At 39.8% G+C, this 14525-nt stretch overlaps 1 protein-coding gene across 1 annotated transcript in view; it reads right to left on the minus strand.

Annotated features, from left to right (window-relative positions):
- Positions 1 to 14436, minus strand: part of FARSB (phenylalanyl-tRNA synthetase subunit beta) — a 37252-nt gene extending 22816 nt beyond the window's left edge. The window contains exons 1-13 of the mRNA XM_063408319.1: positions 14318 to 14436; positions 13249 to 13304; positions 12190 to 12344; positions 11577 to 11649; positions 11166 to 11281; positions 10577 to 10727; positions 9264 to 9372; positions 7010 to 7080; positions 5664 to 5725; positions 5526 to 5577; positions 3983 to 4044; positions 3322 to 3529; positions 2808 to 2888 (exon numbers count right to left, since the gene is read on the minus strand). Coding sequence (XP_063264389.1) covers positions 2808 to 2888; positions 3322 to 3529; positions 3983 to 4044; positions 5526 to 5577; positions 5664 to 5725; positions 7010 to 7080; positions 9264 to 9372; positions 10577 to 10727; positions 11166 to 11281; positions 11577 to 11649; positions 12190 to 12344; positions 13249 to 13304; positions 14318 to 14375 — 1254 coding nt within the window. The 5' untranslated portion in view covers positions 14376 to 14436. The remainder of the gene's footprint in view (positions 1 to 2807; positions 2889 to 3321; positions 3530 to 3982; positions 4045 to 5525; positions 5578 to 5663; positions 5726 to 7009; positions 7081 to 9263; positions 9373 to 10576; positions 10728 to 11165; positions 11282 to 11576; positions 11650 to 12189; positions 12345 to 13248; positions 13305 to 14317) is intronic.
- Positions 14437 to 14525: the final 89 nt, after the last annotated feature.

Consider the following 14525-nt stretch of genomic DNA (forward strand, 5'->3'; position numbering starts at 1 on the left):
GACTAAGCAGACAAACTGGTTGATTTACAAATGTTAATTATTAAAAAAAATAAAGCTGGGTTTTTTTAAAAAAGACAAATGTTTATTTAGGCTTCTGTCACGGATTGCTGTCATTCATTTTAAAAACAGGCTCAGATTCTGCACCCTGACATGCAGTGGGCGAAGTATTTTATTCTCAAAATAGCACTTGTAGAGAGACTGGTATCTGTTTTTTCACACAAAGTACAACAATCCCTTGAGGGACACTTACATAAAGTACAGTACTGTCTATGGAAAACAGCTCATATGGCCAAGCCTTCCATTTTCAGAGCTGCATAAGATTCTTGTAGTTTGTTCAAGTTTTGGGGTTGAAGTGTTTTTAAAGCCTGTTTTCTAAAGGTGTATTTTTAAGCTGGTCAGTAAAACAATATGCATTCACTTAATCAGGCTCAGCCAATGTCTGTGCACATACTGCAATGGATGCTCCTTCTAAGATCCACACTTCAGCTTTCCAGAATTTATAGCTTTATTAGAGTCATAAAGAAACCACTAGCAGACCAGGCATGTAATTGAGGATTTGCTTGTGTACTGTAGTCTTCCACAAGTGCTCCCTTTGCACTGGCAGCACTCACAAAGTGTGTTGATAGACCAACTGTGAGAAAAATGAGCAGATGATACCATCTGAAAAAGTGGATTATTGAATAATCACTTAAAAAAATCCAAATAACACAAGGAATGCTGAACTTAGGAGGAGAGAACTGCATTAAACAGTTTTCAGATGTGTATCTAAACTACAACATGTTACTGTAATTTAACTAAATGCATTCTGGCTAAACTGGAGCTACTCACAGAAGGCACCATTATTGTCTGCAAGTGTAATTTGGGGCTCTAACCAAGAAATAGACTGAGTGCACAAATACATAAGCAGTGTTTGTCATATAAATTGGGGTACAGAATGTTGTAGCATAAATTATATCAAAGTTATCAAAGTCATAAGCCTCACACTGGTGTTTTAATATGCTGGGGATGCAGCAGACTGTGAGTTTCATCCTGCCACAGCAGAAATACAAATATGAAATGTGATACTATGACACACTGCATGACCTTCAAAAATTCTGCTGTTGCAGTTCATAAAGGTTCTCAGTTGTAGTAATGCAATATATTACATATTCCAAACATATTACCTCTTTGGTGCTGAAAAATATGAACTATGTGTTCAGAGAACCAAGCAAGACTGCAACACTCAAAAATGAGTAATTAATTAGGAAATATTAGTCTTGGATAACAGTATTAATGAATAAAGAAAAACTTTAAAAGCTTGACTATATGTAGTGTTTCCACTACATGGTAGTAACCACAGGTCTGAATACCTCAGATGTTAGCACTGCAGGAAGCAATACTACTTATTGTCCTGGTTACTTAAATGAGTTGATTACCAAATATTAAAAGTGGAATATAGTTTTCAGAAGGAGACCAGATTTTTGCTTTTGAAGCTCTGTGAAATCTGAAGGTGTTAAAATTTTATTCAGTCAATTCAAATTACCAAATCTGGTTGCAATATCTGAACTTTTCAACTACCAGAAGTGTTTTAGGAGCCTGAAATGCTGCATCTTAAAATATTTGAGTAAATTAGTAAAAAATAATCTGTGAACAATCACTTTCTGTCTCAAGAGGTTGGGTACTTTCAACGATTTACACCTCTGGCCATCTGGTAAGTTTTAGGTTCAGGAAAAGGTTGAGAAATTCCACAGAGATTTTAACAGAATATGTGATGGTGGTTCCCTAAAATGCACACAAATTTGACATTTAGGCAGAGGCTTTGAGCACACCTTGCAACAGAAAGGATTTTTTTAAAATGTATAGTATATTTCCAATAGCTGCCCATTGTGCCAGTCTCTGTATCTGGACAGTTACCATACACATTTGGAGCACATTTAACTTTTTTGCTTTTAAAAGTAGATCAGGTTCTCTCATCCAGTTCACAACTGAGGGGTATCAGCAAGAGGCCATGGCAAAGATGTTGTTTCCTACTGCACATTCTATTTTAGCACAACAATCCTGCTGTACAATTCCCATAGTACAAATTATGGCATCAGTGAGTACCACAGTGGCACTTGCTGCTGCAGAGTCCTAATTCTTGGTCAAAGACTACTGGCATGGCTGTAACAAATAATACCTGAAAGCAGTGATAAAAATTCTGTATTTTTTATCTATACTTGTCAGCTATATATTATATATCTATTTGTTATCTACATTCAAACCTCTACCTGTGGTGAACTTCACAAAGGATGTCCCCCTTAGTATTGTAACTTTTTTAAGGGTATTCTTAAAATAAGCTCTTTGCAGACTGAATTATCTAATGCAAGGAATTGTGGGCAAGTGACAATACTAAAGGAAAGTATAGAAATAGGTAAATCTCAATACATGTAGGAATACCCACCAGAAAGTACTAAATTTTCATTTTGGTTTTCCAGATTACTGAATTATGATGAATTTCACGTCTGGTGACCAAAGTCTTGAGAGAGATTTGCTGTCTTACAATTTCATCCTATCAAGTTAAACTAAAACCAGTCCTTCAGCAGCTATTTTCCTCCCTATACTTAGAACTACATACTACATTAACAGTGACTCATTTAATTTCTTTGACCTACAAACTCACCAAATATGACACTGTGATTCCAAAGCCCTAGTAAACAAACAGCTGCCAAAACAGTACTGGATGATACTGGTACATTTATCCAACAACATATCAGACCACCCTCTGCCGTTTTGATTGCATCACTATTCAAATACACAATTAAGAAAAATATGAAATCAATGTAATATACCAGGGCAAAAGTGAGCGCTTCAGTGAATCCAGCAGCTGCCAAGTCCAGTCTCAGAAGTTCTGCAAGCTTATTGAGGGGGAGCTAAAATGAAACAAAACAGTTTTCAGCTTCTAAAGCATTTATCTAGAAGCATTTTTGATATTCTTTCCCGAGGTGATTCTGCCTGTTACACGATGGTGAATTCACTAGGGAGGGAATATGCTTGTGTGCTTAAAATTTTTGAAAGCATTAGCCAGCTGCCTTTAGGCTTGCCTAAGGAAATGAATCTCCTAATTAGAGATTTAATATGGGTTCCCTACTTAAACCCTGCTTTTCTTCAAGCACCAGCAACCACTGGTCTTAGACTTATTCAAATCAGTGGGGCATCTGTTTTGTATCCCATCCATGGTAAATACTTCTCAAGGCAAAGCATGTCAAAATATTTAATTCCTAGGTTCTGTTTCCCCCAAAGCCCTTCTGGCATGCAGCAGTCATTTACTGACAACAGAGCACTCATTTGAAGGGGCAATCTTACTTGATTAGCTATGGTGTACGTTTTCGGAATCACCATCTGAATGTTGTTATAACCATAAGCTATTGCTGCATCTTCTACGATATCACAGGCATGGATAATGTCTGCTCTGGTAGGAGGGATTTCAACCTCTAGATGGTTCCCATTCTCTGTGACGTGTGACTTCAAACACATCCTGGTCAGCAGCTTTGCCAGGCTCGATGGAGTTTCACTGAAACAAAACAAGAGAGTGATAATTTATGGGTTTTGCACTATACTGATTCACTTTGTAAAGTAATCAATGTTTTTCTGAATTGCCTCGTATCCTGAAGAATCTGCAAGTGCTTTATAGACTGTACACAGACTCAGCATTCAAACAGAACCAGCTCAGATTCCCACTCATGAGACAGTCATTTTCCTTTACTTCATAAAAGTTGTGTGAAGCCATAAAGAATCACTCACTCTCCCTTGTGGGATTGCATTTTATATTAAACTGCAACACTCCCTGACAGCAGGAGACTCCTGTTACAGAGTCAATCTAATTACCCAAGGTAACCCCTGAATTTCTGATAAATTAAAAAAAAATCATACAGTCTAAACATTTTTAAAACAATGCAATAATCAATATCTTCTAGTACCCATGTCATGGTTAATAAAAACTATGTTTTCATTTGCAGTAACACACCTGATTCCTACTTTCTTGTTAATGTATTCAGGTCTCACCTTCTCTGTTCGATAAGCCAGCTCCTAAAAAGACAAAGATTTTAAGCATACACAGTGCCTGCCATTTCCACCTAAGAGGATGCAGTCTCAGGAATCTAGCTTCTAATTGGCATTCTAAGATGACACCCACAGAAGACAAACATGGAACATTAGGCTATATTTAGCATTCTAAAGTTAACAGGATTGTTGAAAATATACTCTAGTATGTGATGCAAAAGCTGTTCTTGGTTAAGCTGGAAGGGTGAATGAGCATGAAATCCCTGTTATTGAAACTTCCGATAATTTCTGATAAATGTAAGTAACAGAGTCCCTGAAAGTTTCTGCTAAGCAGTTCATCCTAAGTCAAAGCCCTAAAGCACAGAATGGTCATGCATGAGATCTCATGGTCTTGTACAGATCAAATGAATTCCAGGAGGAAAAGGAAGGAAAACTTTCTATTTCTTTACTGGCACACAAATACCTACCAGTATTTTACTGAGCAAGCGTGCAACATATTTAAGACAGTTACTTTGTATGTATTTATGTATTTCGTGTGTTTCTAAACTTCTTGATATACAAATCCTTAAAAAACATAGCATCTGAAACTTGGGGATTTTTTTCTTTAGTTTATCTAGGGAAGCTGCTTTGGTTACTGCAGAGATCTCTGTTTTGTTGGATATCTTTTCAGGAATCATCATCTTTCCTCTGGTGATTAAAACTGACATTGTGAAAAGAAAAAGCTAAAATAACATCAGAAAACCTCTCAGCAAAAATAAGTTTCTTTCCCTCTAAACAGTTTGTATTCCCTTGGTAAATCTGATTTTATGAACTCAACCAGATCTGTCTTCAGTTACTTTCAGGAAACAGGAGGAATTGCTTTCTTTATACTTATTAAGAGAATAAAAATGTAAGACTCCATTACTGTGAAGAGGTCTGTCTGGGGCTCTGAACTGAACTTGTAGTCAACGTTCTGCCTTTTAGACCTTTACATAGTTGGTGTCTGTAAAGTGAAAGACTGAAAAATGCAGCTTTACAAGGTTATTTTAACTGAAGGGCATTTGAGCTTCCAGATCTGATAAGTACATTACACTGAGGCTGACTTCAGTTGTCCATAAGCTTAAGGCTGAAGGACCTCTTCCTGCACTCATTTTTCCTGATTGGAACACATAGGTTTTAGAAGCTTTAGACACAAATGATGACCTTTGATTGCAATCTTTACTTGTTCCTGAAAAAGTTCCTATCACAGGCACTCTAAACCATAATAGTGTATTTTTAATCTCATCCTAACTCAGTGGAGCTTCAGAATGACTTTCCTAGACACGGAGAAGCTGGAGCTGGAGTTATTTTTCATGGGGTTAGAAGAGGTTCTGACTGTAATACAGAGAAAGTGCTAAGCTGGGTTTTACACTACACCTCAGAACCAGCACATGCTGCTGCAGGAAAAGACAACAATTTCACTCCTACCAGACTTTAGTAAATAAAGCCCTCTCCCTAAGGACACAGAGCTATGCCAGTGCTGTGCTTACCGGATAGATGTGGCTCTTTCCGTTGGGATAAACCACTTCCACTGCTTCAACACTGAGAGAGACAGAAAAATGTAGGTAAAACTGGTTTTAACACATGGCCCAAATGTAATGTCCCTCTGCCTGGAGATTTATACTCACGTGAATGGCTTCTCACAATATTCACTGAACATCGTGACTATAATATCAAGAACAATTTTTGCCTACAAAACAAACATAAAAATCACATTGAAATCTGCCATCTACTTGTGTTGAAGTAGACAAAATACCTTAACAAAAACCAGGGAAAAGATCTCATCTTACACCCTCTTCATTCTATTCTAATTTCCTAGCAGTATAGAATACTAGATTGAATTTTAAAAAATATTTCCCTTGTGGTGCAGACACTTGTGCAAAAGCTTGAAAATCTTTGGTTGTCAAGGTTCTGAAGCCTTTGTGTGATCTTTTCTAAACTCTGTTCTTTAGAAACACAGGGTTTTTATTACCATTTGGAGCTAGGTCTTCATAACCTTCTGTCTAATTAGTCATTTTACTGAAGCTCAAGTAAGAATGGAGAGACTGAAGGACTGCATTGTTTAGCAATACATTATCAAATAACCTTGTTTGTGAATTTTTTTTGGTTTACAGTTAATATTTTAAGAGATTAGTATAATGAAATGTAATAATGAGATTCAGATTAACTTCTCAATCCACAAAGAGTTTTTTGATGCCTGACAGTGTCATTTCCTTCACATAAACAGAACAACGCTATATTTATTTTTACTATCAAGATAAGCAGTAGCAAGAAATAGTTATTTATTAGTTTGCTTAGAAGCCACTCCCCAACATGCATATTTATTTGTGTTATTAACATGCTGTTTTGTAGTAGGGTAAGTTAAAAGCAGTTTTGTTCTTAAGCATCAAGTTACACACTTTAGGGAAACTATCAATGAATGCACAACCTATATTCAAGAACAGGCAATTATAACTCCTCAGCTTTCATGCTTCAGCTTTGAGTTACAGAATTTGCATACAGACAGACTTGAATTTAGCAATTATTTGCACAGCATCCCTGCTTGATAAAGATAACTAAATAGAAAAATCCTTGTCTTTCTTCCCTCAGCCCAAATTTTCAGTAGGAGACAATTTACAAAGAGTATTCTGCCAAAACAGGAATTCTTAGTAAATTTAACTTTTCTAAGCCTTTCAGATTTAGAAAAAGTGCTCAAAAAGAACAAAGTCTGTAATTTACTTGAATTATTTTCTCATACAAGCTGAACACTTAGTGCCACCATAAAGATATAGTAAAATCAAAATTCAGGGAAAACACGATGCTATTTATAGAGCAAGCTTGAAACTGTTTCCAGGGAAGTCCTACAGCTTTTGTATCGGGAAGTGGCTCCACACAGTAAATGCCTTGTTGTTGTAGGTCTTTGTATTGGAGCTCTATTATCCAAAGGAAAACAATTATACTAAAGCATATCAAAAAGCAGGAAAGATTAATTTACCTTTGTAATATCTGTGCCTGTACATTCAATAAACACATTTCTGGTATTTAGGCTTATTTTTGTATGATCTCCTAAAACATGTGAAAACAAAAATGTGTTAAGAAAGGTTAGTTTTATTGCAATGGCACTGATACAGACTCATTTTATGTCAGAAAGATCATTGTCATCTTCAACAGCTTAAAAAAAGCCACTATCTACTGCACCAACATTCACAGCTGTTGGCAGAATAGCAGCTCTTTTTATTTATGAATTTATGAATCAAATAAAAGGGAAAAGGCAGATCAGACACACTGACTGGCTTATGGTTTACACTGCAAGACACAGGGATCCACAGGTATCCCGGCACTCAGCTGGAAAAGCCAGCTAATAGAAGAGTGGCCATCTGCTGTTAGCAAAGGGCTCTGCACTGCCCCAGCATCCCATCTTCCCTGGGTTTAGTCCCACATTCCCATCACGTGTGATATATTCCAATTCCTTGGGCAGGAACAAATGAAATGGTTTTTAAAAAGTGATTTAGACTAATGACTATCAATAGCCATTCTGTGGTGTCCTGCCACTGCCTGCTGATACCCCATAGGTTGCTCTACAGTAGTGATTTAGGTCCTAGTACGGGTCCCTTCTGGGTGTGAATTTGCTTTGTCTGTACTGGGAGTTATGATGTGTGCACTGAAGCACATCCCTGCTGCACTCAAAGGTTTTCTTGTCTGGAAGAAGCACCTGAAGTGTCCCTTTAGCAAACTGGGTGTGCAGGCCCCCAGAAGCTGGTTCCCTATGAAAGTGGGGTCTGTCAGCAAGGACAAGGACTCTGGGGCAGCTGTACAGAGATCTCCCTCTGCCTGTTAGGTACAGATGGGAGTGAATTCCATGGCTGGGAACCGTGGAATGCAGGAATGGGCATTCACAGTCCTAGAACCCTGTGGGATCATGCCAAATCCAGCCTATTTGTCCTTCTTGCCTTTCCTTGCACCATTCCTGAATGCAGATGCACCCCACCAGAGCCACAGAAAGCACTTGGATACACATGGGCATTCCTGCTTCCTTTGTTTGACCCTGACTTAGCTTCTCTGTTTTAGTTTCCTGTCTGAGAAATTAGGTCGCAGCCAGACTGGAGGTTAGGTGCACCAGAGATCTCAGCACTGAGGGATCTTGCACTCCCTCACAGCTGTGCTGTATCTCTTTGCACATGGAATGCATTCAGCACCTCTGGACTCGCTTCAAAGCAAACACAAGCCTTCATTTCAGTGCTTGTAGATAATCCAGACAACCAATACAGATGTTTACATTGCATTATCTGTTTGGAAAGCACCTCTGACCAGGAAGCCTCTCTTAGATACTGCTCTCTAAAGCAGAGGCAGATGCTAAATTCAGCTCAGCCTTTTTAATTGATAAAATATAAACAATATGCAGTGCTTATACATGGAACACCCCCAAGCTGGAATGAGCCTAACAAAGAAGATCAAGCACAGTGGTTGAGATCATTTTCAATTTAGAACAGTTACTGTTACCAGTCTCTGCCAGAGTTTGAGCTGCCTTTTATGAACATTGGGTTAGCTGGACAAGGTCTATTAGGAAGCACACATCCAAAGAGATTATCACTGCAGATTTATTGGTCGCTGATTCTTGACCTGTATTTCAGTATATAGGTATACTGAATTATCCTTCTTTAAGGAGTAATTTTTGCCATGCCATTAAATGGCTTCAGTAAATCTGGTTCTCAAAAATCACCCATGGTTTCTTTTGCACTCAGAGGAAACCCATATACAGAAACAATGCAAAAAAAATCTAGACCAAATTATTCTTTTTAAGCAATTCAAGTCTCCTGAAATCACTTGGTGTGATAAAAAAAACTAGTTCCCATTGCTGGAGTTCCCAGCTGTGACCTCATAAAATGGAGTACAAAGTTGCAGTTTACAAAACAATTCCTTGCAAGCTTCTTTTAGCTAAACAAAATGCTTTCCTAACAAAGGTTCCTGCCACAAGGAACTTTATTGAGTTTGTGAGGATTATGAGAAGCTCAATGCAGAGCTGGCAGTAGGACTTTTACACCCTTCTGATGAAGGTGAGAAAAAGGAACACTAGCAGCCTAGGGAGTGAGCAAAAAATTTGACTACCTTTAAACTGAAAGAAGTAAAGACTTTATGAAATTGTAACTGAAACAATTTTAAGAAAACATAATAATCCTTATGACACATCAGTGTTTCTGTCAGACACAAAACAGCAGTAACAGTACACAGCAGTCACATATTCATCTTACCATTGATGATTGGTGGCATGGACAGAACAACCCCGTTGCTGTCATAAATGACAGGATAACGTGGCTTGTTTTCAATCAGGTGCAAATAGTGCCGAAGGTGGCTGTCAGTCTGGAGAAACAAAGCACAGCCTGAGTTTCACTTCAGTTCACAGGTGAACTTCCACAGAGACACAATCCTTTGGTGAGTAATTAATGGGAATTTTGAAGGTGGGCAGGATTGGGTTAGATTTAGGTACTTTACTAGCAAAGGGTGTTTGCTCCCAGCAGCAGGAAAAGTTTGAAATGAGAGAACTGGATTTTTAGTTTTCTTCAGAAGGGCTGAAGAGTATTTAAGGATTTTCTCAAATATGGGTAGGCCATGCTGTCCAAATGATACCCTTGTTCACCACAGCAGACAAACACTGTCAAATATCCTTAGTCTATAGAAACTCTCCTTAGAAGTGATAAAAATTAGCATTGCAATACTTCTAGTTATAAATTGCTGGATACTGACACATTTATACCTAAATTTGCTTCAAAATTTACATTTGTTCTAATGACATAAGTATGTACTGTATCAAAACCCTAAATTCCTTTTAGTCTCTCTTGTTTCTGAGCTCTCTTACTCTTCAGTCAGAGCTACTTGAGGACTTGTCTCTATGGCCAGTATGTGTGTTCCAGCGGGCTGTATACTGTAACGATACTGATAAATAGCATCATTTTCAAATACTGACATTGGCACTGGCCCACATAAACATTGTAAAATCAGACTTGATAGGCTCTTTTCCTAGCATTTGCCTGGTTTTATCAGGATGCTGAGCCAGGAGCAGTGCCAGACTTAACTTGAGCCTTTTACACAGCTATGCTTGCCTAATACACAGTTGAGTAAATAATCCAACATCTTCCCCAAGTAAACTGGCCAAATGAAGGTAATGTTAAAAAACCTGCTAATATCTACCTGAAGTTTTTCCTACCCTTGTACACCAAATATTTATGTGCAGATAAATACACAAGCCTTTTACAGTATTATTAAGAGCATCATGAAAAGCAATCTTCATGTGGATAAAACAGAAGTTTTCTACCAAACGCATTCTCAGAGTTGCTCTTAGCCCCAAAAATACTGCAATGTATCTTTCACAGACAATAAAAATAAAATATTACTATGCATTGCTCATGATAAGCAAAATATGGAATGTTCACTGGCTGTTAAGCTACAGAAGATAACTGTGTTTTATTTGTAAGAACAACTTTTAATAACAAGGATACAACAGATATTTAGCCTTGGAAATTTATCTTCTTCATTTAGTGCAACAAATCTGAAAAATTCTACTTACCCTATACAGATCCATAATTTGTGAGGCTGTGTACTCCTGGGATTGATTCAAGGGCTTAAATTTAATTTCAGAAGGTGCTTTGGCTGTAAAAGTAAATGGACCAGTGATGGTGTCCAAGTCATGGGTACCTATTGCTACTAATGCTCTTTTCCTAGAAATAAATAAGGCAAATTAATGTTTTTACTAGTAATACTTGGAGTTTCTTTGAGTATGATGCTCTATACTTCTATGTATTCACAAAGCCTACTGAAAAAGCAGAAGGATAATTTTGAAAAGCCTAGAAATTATTTGATGAATAACATTTTAATAAATATTCTTACAAATAAGAACACAACTGTCAAGGCAAATCCAATAGGAATGTTGCTAAACACTTCTGTCTCAACTGTTGAATGAACCGCAACAGGTATTTATGTTGAACAATACTGGCAGCAGACAAGAACAGGCAAGGAAACGAGAAGGAGCAAGAGAGCTCCTACAGAAGGTTTTCCTTGGCATAACCATAACGCCTCTCTGCAACAGAGATGTGCACTCTTAGCATGGGACACAATCATACACACAGACACTGCACACTTTAAAGTTCAGCACTAACCTGCAGATATTCTGGTGCAGTTTCTCCTGGAGGTCGATGAAGCTGTCGTAGCGGTCCTTGGTGAAAGTTATATTTCGGAGGACGGCAGCCACGGCGTGCGGCCGGATCTGGGCAGTCTGCAATGTCCAACAGCATGCAGATTTCAAGAGAGCAGCTGAAACTTGGATTTCAGCTGCATCTGAAACTTTGATTTGAACTGCTACTAGGTTCACCCAAAACAATTTGCCTATTGTTCCTCCCCCTCCTCATTCCTAAGAACAGATCACAAGGAGTAGAGACATTTAAATTTCTTAAGCTCTTGCTCTGCAAATAAGATTTCCCGTCTCGCTGCTCTTACAAAATCGTACTGATATGGATCTTGCTGCTTCAGCAACTCTCAATACATTTACAAAGGTGCAGTAACACTTTTACCTGTTCAGTGATAATCAGCCTCTGACCTTCACCCTCAGCTGCTATTATCTTTTCGAACCTAGGGAGATTTATCCTAAAACAAAACCAGAAGTAAGTCTGTAGCTGAAACGCAGGAAACTCTACAAATGTAGCAACAATTATATGTAGAAATCTTTCCTGGTAATGTTTCTTGGCATGTAATTAGCTAACCGTGCAAAATTTGTTTATTATGGGATGATAAACAGATTACTGAACTAGAAAGGAATAACTCAGCAACATAAAGTCATTGCAGAAAAGGGAAATAAATTATTTGTTTTGGTATTTGTTACAAAGGGTCACAAGGAAGTTTCTCTGCAGTTCTTTACAGAGAATAAGTCTCAAATGGAACAGCAATTGAAAACTTTTTAGAACAGCTACAAAACCCAATAACATTCTAGCCTAGTCTTTTTAAGCTATGCAGTACATCCTCTACAGAGGAACACCTGATGAATCTGAGCTACACACATAATCCTACTCCATATCCCAGCAAGTAGGAAGTTCTGTTTACTGTTTTTATTTGTTGAAATATGGGACCAGAAATGGACCTATTTCAACAAATAACAAACAACAGAGAAAACTCACAACTCTGCCTTACCTTTCCTTAAAGACCTGCAGTCCTCGGACCAACCCCTCCAGGCAAAGCAGATCATAGCGGTTGGCAGGAACATCAATTTTGTAGAGAACAACATCAGATGCACCCTTTGCCTTTTCTTCACCTTTTTCTTTACTTATAATGTCCTTCTCAGATGTCTGAAATTATGCAAAAATGCCGTTTTGACCTGATATATGTTAATATTGACAGCATATGATAATGATATGATAGGAGAAACTGTATTAATTAGAAGTTTAACACTGTAATTTGCATTTATACAGCAAATGGACACACCAAATACAAGAAATTACATAAAACATCAAACTCAGAAACTGTAAAGCAGTGTACCAAAAGAAAAATTCAGTATTAAAATTTTAGTTTTAAGAAAAAACATAGAAGCAAGAACGTCCAGGCTGTCAGATGCCAGCAGAGATCTGAGACCTTACTTTTGGCAACAGGTTGGCAAATGACTTGTCATAATCAAATTCATTCTGAAATAAAGCATAACACATGATGTCCAGATGCCTTTTGATAAACGTCATTAAAAGGTCAATAAATTAAAATTAAATGGCAAAAGCAAAACAGGTCTACTTGAACAAGATTTGCATGAGTAGAGTTATCAAGGCTAGCAAATCTCCAGAAATACAGAATCTAAATCAAAACATGAAATATAAATTAGTTACAACTCAGGTAACAATGTCCAGGACAAATACATTTTTGGTGGATATTGCACAGATGACTGCCTATCAAACAAAGCCAAACAGATATTGTAAAATATGATCAATACATGCTCTGTGGCCATATTTATGCTGCTAAATAAAATAGTGCCTGTGACTGAAGATCAAGCACAGAGTGCTGACCTCCAGTACTGCAATATGCCACCCTGGAGTCTCCTGCTTCCAAAGCAGTAACTTTTATAAGTCTGAGGGTCTTATTCCAGACACAAAACACCTTCGTTAATGCAATCCATTACAACACCGTACCAGGGGATATGCTGGAAACAAAAGCAGTGCTTCAATGTGCTCCATCTACTCAATAAGCAAGAATAAAAACATTACTTACAATTTCATCAAGCTCCAAACCAAACTCAAAGCAAAGCTCATCAAATTCTTCATCCGCTGGGAAGGAAGAAGGTGAATTTTGGTTAATTAGCAGACCTCAGACCCGATTTTTGTGTGTGAGTTTGGAATGTTTTCAAACAAGATAACAAATGCTATTGTGGATTTAAAAAAGGTAACAGTAATTTAAATAATTTTCCTTATATTTGCATCTGAGTAGTAGCTTCTTTAGTACATACTTGATTTATTGACATGCTATTCTGACAGTCACAAGGGAGAGCTCCTCAGCCAAGTCTGTCAGAGCAATTCTGGCCTGAACAGATAATGAAACCAGAAGGGAATAACCGGGCAGCTTCTGCCAAGTGCTCCTATTCTGCTCAGTCAGGTTGTTCTACGGAGGTTGCATCAACCGCGCTGTAACACGTGAGTTACACAGCCCCGATGTGACAGTGCAGACCTGCACCGGGCTGTGTGAAGAGCCTCAGCTCCCGTCTGGTCTAAACCACTGCATGTCCTGAATGCTCCTTCAGCCGAGCTGTTCTTAAATCTGCTTCCCGAGCCGGAATAGCCCACGCTATTCACTGCTCGCTTTGCCTGCCCTCCCCTCTTCTCTCCTTCGTTTAACCAAATCCTAAAACAGACAGTGACACTCCAGCCAGAAACCCATGTGGAGACGCGTGGTCGCGACTTCCCGAGAGATCTGGGCTCAAGCAGCGCGTGTCGGGGCAATGGGCTGCAGGGGCAATGGGCTGCAGGGGCAATGGGCTGCAGGGGCAATGGGCTGCAGGGGCCAGGGGTCACACATGGCTGTGCCTGGCGTGCCGTGCGCTGGCGAGGAGCCGGCGGCAGAGGAGCCACCGGCGCTCTGCAGCCTGAGCTTCCCCGGAGTCCCGGTGCAGCCCCGGGACACGCAGGGCGCAGCGGGCGCGGCCGGCGGCACCGTGCGCGCTCAGGGCTTGGCCCCGGCCGGGGCGGGCAGCGGCGCAGGGGCCGCGGCGCTGGCAGCCCGGCGGGCGCGGTGCCGGGCGGTGCGCGGTGCCGGGCGATGCGCGGCGGGGCCGGCGGGCACTCACTGTAGCTCCTGCCCAGCGCCTGGAACAGCAGCTCCCGCTTCACGCTGACGGTCGGCATGGCGGCCCGGGCCCGCGCTGCGCCTGCGCCGCGCTCCCGCCAGGCCCCGCCGCGCTGCCCCCCGCGCTGCCCGCGGGCCGCCCTCCGCCCCCCGCCCGCGCCCGCCGCCCGCCGCGCCCCCCGGGCCGTGACACTGCGCCCGGGCGGCCG

This window comes from Prinia subflava, chromosome 11, assembly GCF_021018805.1.
Source record: "Prinia subflava isolate CZ2003 ecotype Zambia chromosome 11, Cam_Psub_1.2, whole genome shotgun sequence".
NCBI lineage: Eukaryota > Metazoa > Chordata > Aves > Passeriformes > Cisticolidae > Prinia > Prinia subflava.